We start from the raw sequence: 3,779 nt of genomic DNA on the forward strand, positions 1-3,779 counted from the left end.
AAGCACAAATCTGTTGAGTGCTTTGACTTCCAAAACGCATAGAAGCCATGTTTCACGTACATCGTCACTACAAACAAGCCGACATCTGACAATGCTTCATTTTCCTTCGTATCTAATTTTAGTTGTGAACTAAATAGTAATAGTTTTTGGGAGTAAATCGCTCGAGCCATACATCGAGCTTAATGCATGGCTCCCGGTGGTCTTATTTTAAATTTATTTTCTGTATCTCCACCTAAAAATGTGATAGACAGTTCTATCAACTCTCGATAGCAATTCTTGACCGTTACATTTGTAAGTTTAGCAGGGTTAAAGACAAGTAAATTTTCAAGTTCGGGTACAGTTCGAAACAACTCCGCAGCTCCTCTATAGCACTGCATTTTAGTGTGATCGACGTTTTCCCAAGACTCTCTGAAATATTTGAAGAGTGGAATATCAGGATTTGTCGTGACTTGCTTAATTTTCACTTCGAATACTGCCTTTAATACCAGTTTATATATATATATATATATTATATATATATATATATATATATATATATATATATATATATATATATATATATATATATATATATATATATTAAATCTTTTGCAACTATTTATACAAAATGCTCAATTATAAATCCTAAGACTCTATTATAAATAAGTATATCTTCCTAGACTATATAATGATATGCAAACTTAGTTCTAGTATTTTTATTCGGAAAAATACTTATTTAGAAACTGTACTTCTCATTTTAATAAAAGCAATCTCATTATTTGCAAATAACTTTTCTAATATCTTTCCTCTTTTCTTCCAGAATTACAATGGATGGAAATTCGAAAAGAAACCTTCATCAACAAAAAAGGAATCTTGCTTCAAAATCATTAGATAATTGTGGGAACACAGCGTATAATTTGAAATTGAAACAGAATGTATATGAAGCGCACATTGCAATGTAACTCACACACACAAGCGAATGCTCTGTTCAGAATCGAACATAAAACTCACAATCAAAAATATTTATTTGGTGTCATGCTTTAAATATCAAGCACTTGAAGACTTAAGAAAAAAAGCAAAATGAGTTTATCATCTCTAGCAAAGAAATTGTCAAAAAAAAAAATGTTCCGTGATATCGATCATTAGTTTAAAAACATAGTAATCTGTTGGCTCTTTTAAGATCAGTATAAAAATAAAGAAATGTTTTTCTACAATAATACAAATATATTACACTTAAGATTTTAAAATTTTCTTGCGCTCAAAATTGCTTTCGCAAAATGACTTTACAATTATATGTGTGCTGTTCAGTTCTACCCATGAAGAAAGAACATGACTTTTCCTGATAATTTGGTGGTTTGGTGTACTTAGTGATCAGCTATTTGTTTCACAATCCCTGCCAGAACTTCAATATATTTTGATTTCAATTTTTTTTTCTTTCAACTTTAATTAAACCAAGTACACTTTTTACTTTTCAGAATGTATAACAAATCGTTTCAAGAGAATGGTACTCTAATAGAGAACCTATTTAACAGCGTTCTTTGCAAAAACCAAAGTTATGACGGAAATTGCACGAATTTGAGTTGGACTTCCTTGGTTGAAACTCCAGTAAATCCTGCATTAGAGGAATTTCAAGAACGAAGTAGGTTTTGGGTACAAAAGGTTTTAGTTCCAATCATTATGATCATCGGAGTCATCGGAAACACAGTCACCATTTTCATCATGACGCAAAGACGCATGCGCAGTTCAACAAATTGGTATCTAGCAGCACTCGCCATATTTGACATGAGTTATCTTATATTTTCTTTTGCACTGTCATTTCAACATTACCCTAGAATTCATGACGCCCAGTTTTACCCTTACTGGAAACTTTGGCCTTACATGTTGACCATTACTGATGCATCAAGCAATTCATCCGTATGGTTAACTGTTACATTCACCATAGAGCGATACATAGCAGTATGCCATCCAATGAAAGGTAAAGTTTTATGTACAGAGTCCCGCGCAAAGAAAATGATAATTTTTGTTTCACTTTTCTGTTTTTTAATAGCATCTCCCACGGCATTCGAATGGAATATAGTGGAAGTGGTCAATCCTTTAACTAACAGCACTCAAGTACGAGCGGACTACTCCGATCTTGGTAATAATCCTGTGTATGTTTCAATATATTACTGGATGATATCTGTTCTTTTTATTATAATTCCAATTGTTCTGCTAGCAGTTTTCAATGCCTTCCTTATAAAATCTGTTCACTCTTCAAAATCACGGCGAAAGACAATGACAAGGCGGAAAGAGACCAGAGACCAAGCAATGCAGGAGAGCAAAATCACTGTGATGTTAATCGCTGTAGTCATATTATTTCTAGTGTGCCAATTGCCTACAGCAGTTATTTTGTTATATAAATCATTCCACCATGTCAAGCCGAGAAGCAACGAGGATTTGCTGCTTAGAGGTTTAGGAAATATCTTCAACTTTCTAATGGCTGTGAATGCAGCGGGAAACTTTGTACTGTATTGTCTTTTAAGTCAAAAATACAGGAGGACATTCCTACTGTTGTTTTGCCCTTGCTTGAAGGGCAGAGTACCAAGATTGCATTCTGTGTACCAAAATACCGTATATACAACAATGGACAATGAGAGTCCGGCAGCTTTAAGGAAATACAGCGTACGCAAGTTGGACCATTCGCGCTCGTTGGACAATTCAGTAAAATGCATAGAAGGAAACTTAAACAACAGGTCGGCTTCTCAAAAAACATCACAACCTCTACGAGCACAGCAGCAGCTCAGTTTTTCAAAGACAGTTGCTGTGTTTTCTGATGATACTGACACCTACAGCCCAAGGGTTGATCCCAATTCGCATAGACTTTTGAGAGGATTTCGATGCCCTTGGAAAAGGCCAAAAGTTGCCACAGGTTGTAGCCAGGATGAGAAAATGGGCCAGTTCATACCCTTAAAATCACCCACTAAGTGTAGTGGATTTGATTCCAGTACTCGAATGTCAAATAACTCATTGGCGCAGTAAACACATAATTATATCAAGCTAAAGTAAATTGCAATCTAAATTGATGATTTTCTTTAAAGTTTTACTTTCTCTATTTTTTAATCATTAATAAATAAATTTCACAATGCATTTATTTTACACCTACACCTACTTTACTTTGTCACGGGCAAACAATAATTCTGATTTTGGTTTAGCATCTTTTTTTTTTACACAGAGATAATGCACGATGAAAAATAAAAGAGGAAATCAGAAAAATCAGAAAAACATGTACCTATATGTTTAAACACTAGAAACTTACAATGTTAATAGTTTAAACAGACAACAGACATTTTAAAATAGTATGCTTCACAACTGTTTTAGCAATTTATTTCTAAACAAACTATATTATGAACTGCTAAAACGGGAACTTATAATAACAAATATGAGTTCTCATAAAATCAATTTAATCTACTTATAATAATATAAAAATGAAAAAGAAAATTGCAACCTTTTTTTTTTTTTTTTGCTGCAAAAATGACTTTTTTGTTTCTTGTTACCATTGGATGTTACCATACGTGATTGGAAAAGTTGTTCAAAACACCTAATGTCTTCATTTGCGCATATTTTGACACTTTGGGAAGTTACGGCAAGAATTCAATAGGGTTATAACATTTCATGCTAGATAAAAGATGTAACAATTAGACGATAAGTTCCTTAAATCAATTACGCAATTATTAACAAAATTTAGCACAGTTAAAATGTAAACGAATTCTGTTCAAATAAATCAATAATAATAGCGGGTTAACCAGATAAATTGTTCAAAT

General features: G+C 32.9%; 1 protein-coding gene across 1 annotated transcript; it reads left to right on the forward strand.

Annotated features, from left to right (window-relative positions):
- Positions 1-1,455: 1,455 nt before the first annotated feature.
- Positions 1,456-2,997, forward strand: LOC129220568 (FMRFamide receptor-like). Its single transcript, XM_054854998.1, has one exon. It carries the CDS (start codon positions 1,456-1,458, stop codon positions 2,995-2,997), a length of 1,542 nt encoding a protein of 513 aa, XP_054710973.1.
- Positions 2,998-3,779: the final 782 nt, after the last annotated feature.

Source organism: Uloborus diversus, chromosome 4, assembly GCF_026930045.1.
Source record: "Uloborus diversus isolate 005 chromosome 4, Udiv.v.3.1, whole genome shotgun sequence".
Taxonomy (NCBI): domain Eukaryota; kingdom Metazoa; phylum Arthropoda; class Arachnida; order Araneae; family Uloboridae; genus Uloborus; species Uloborus diversus.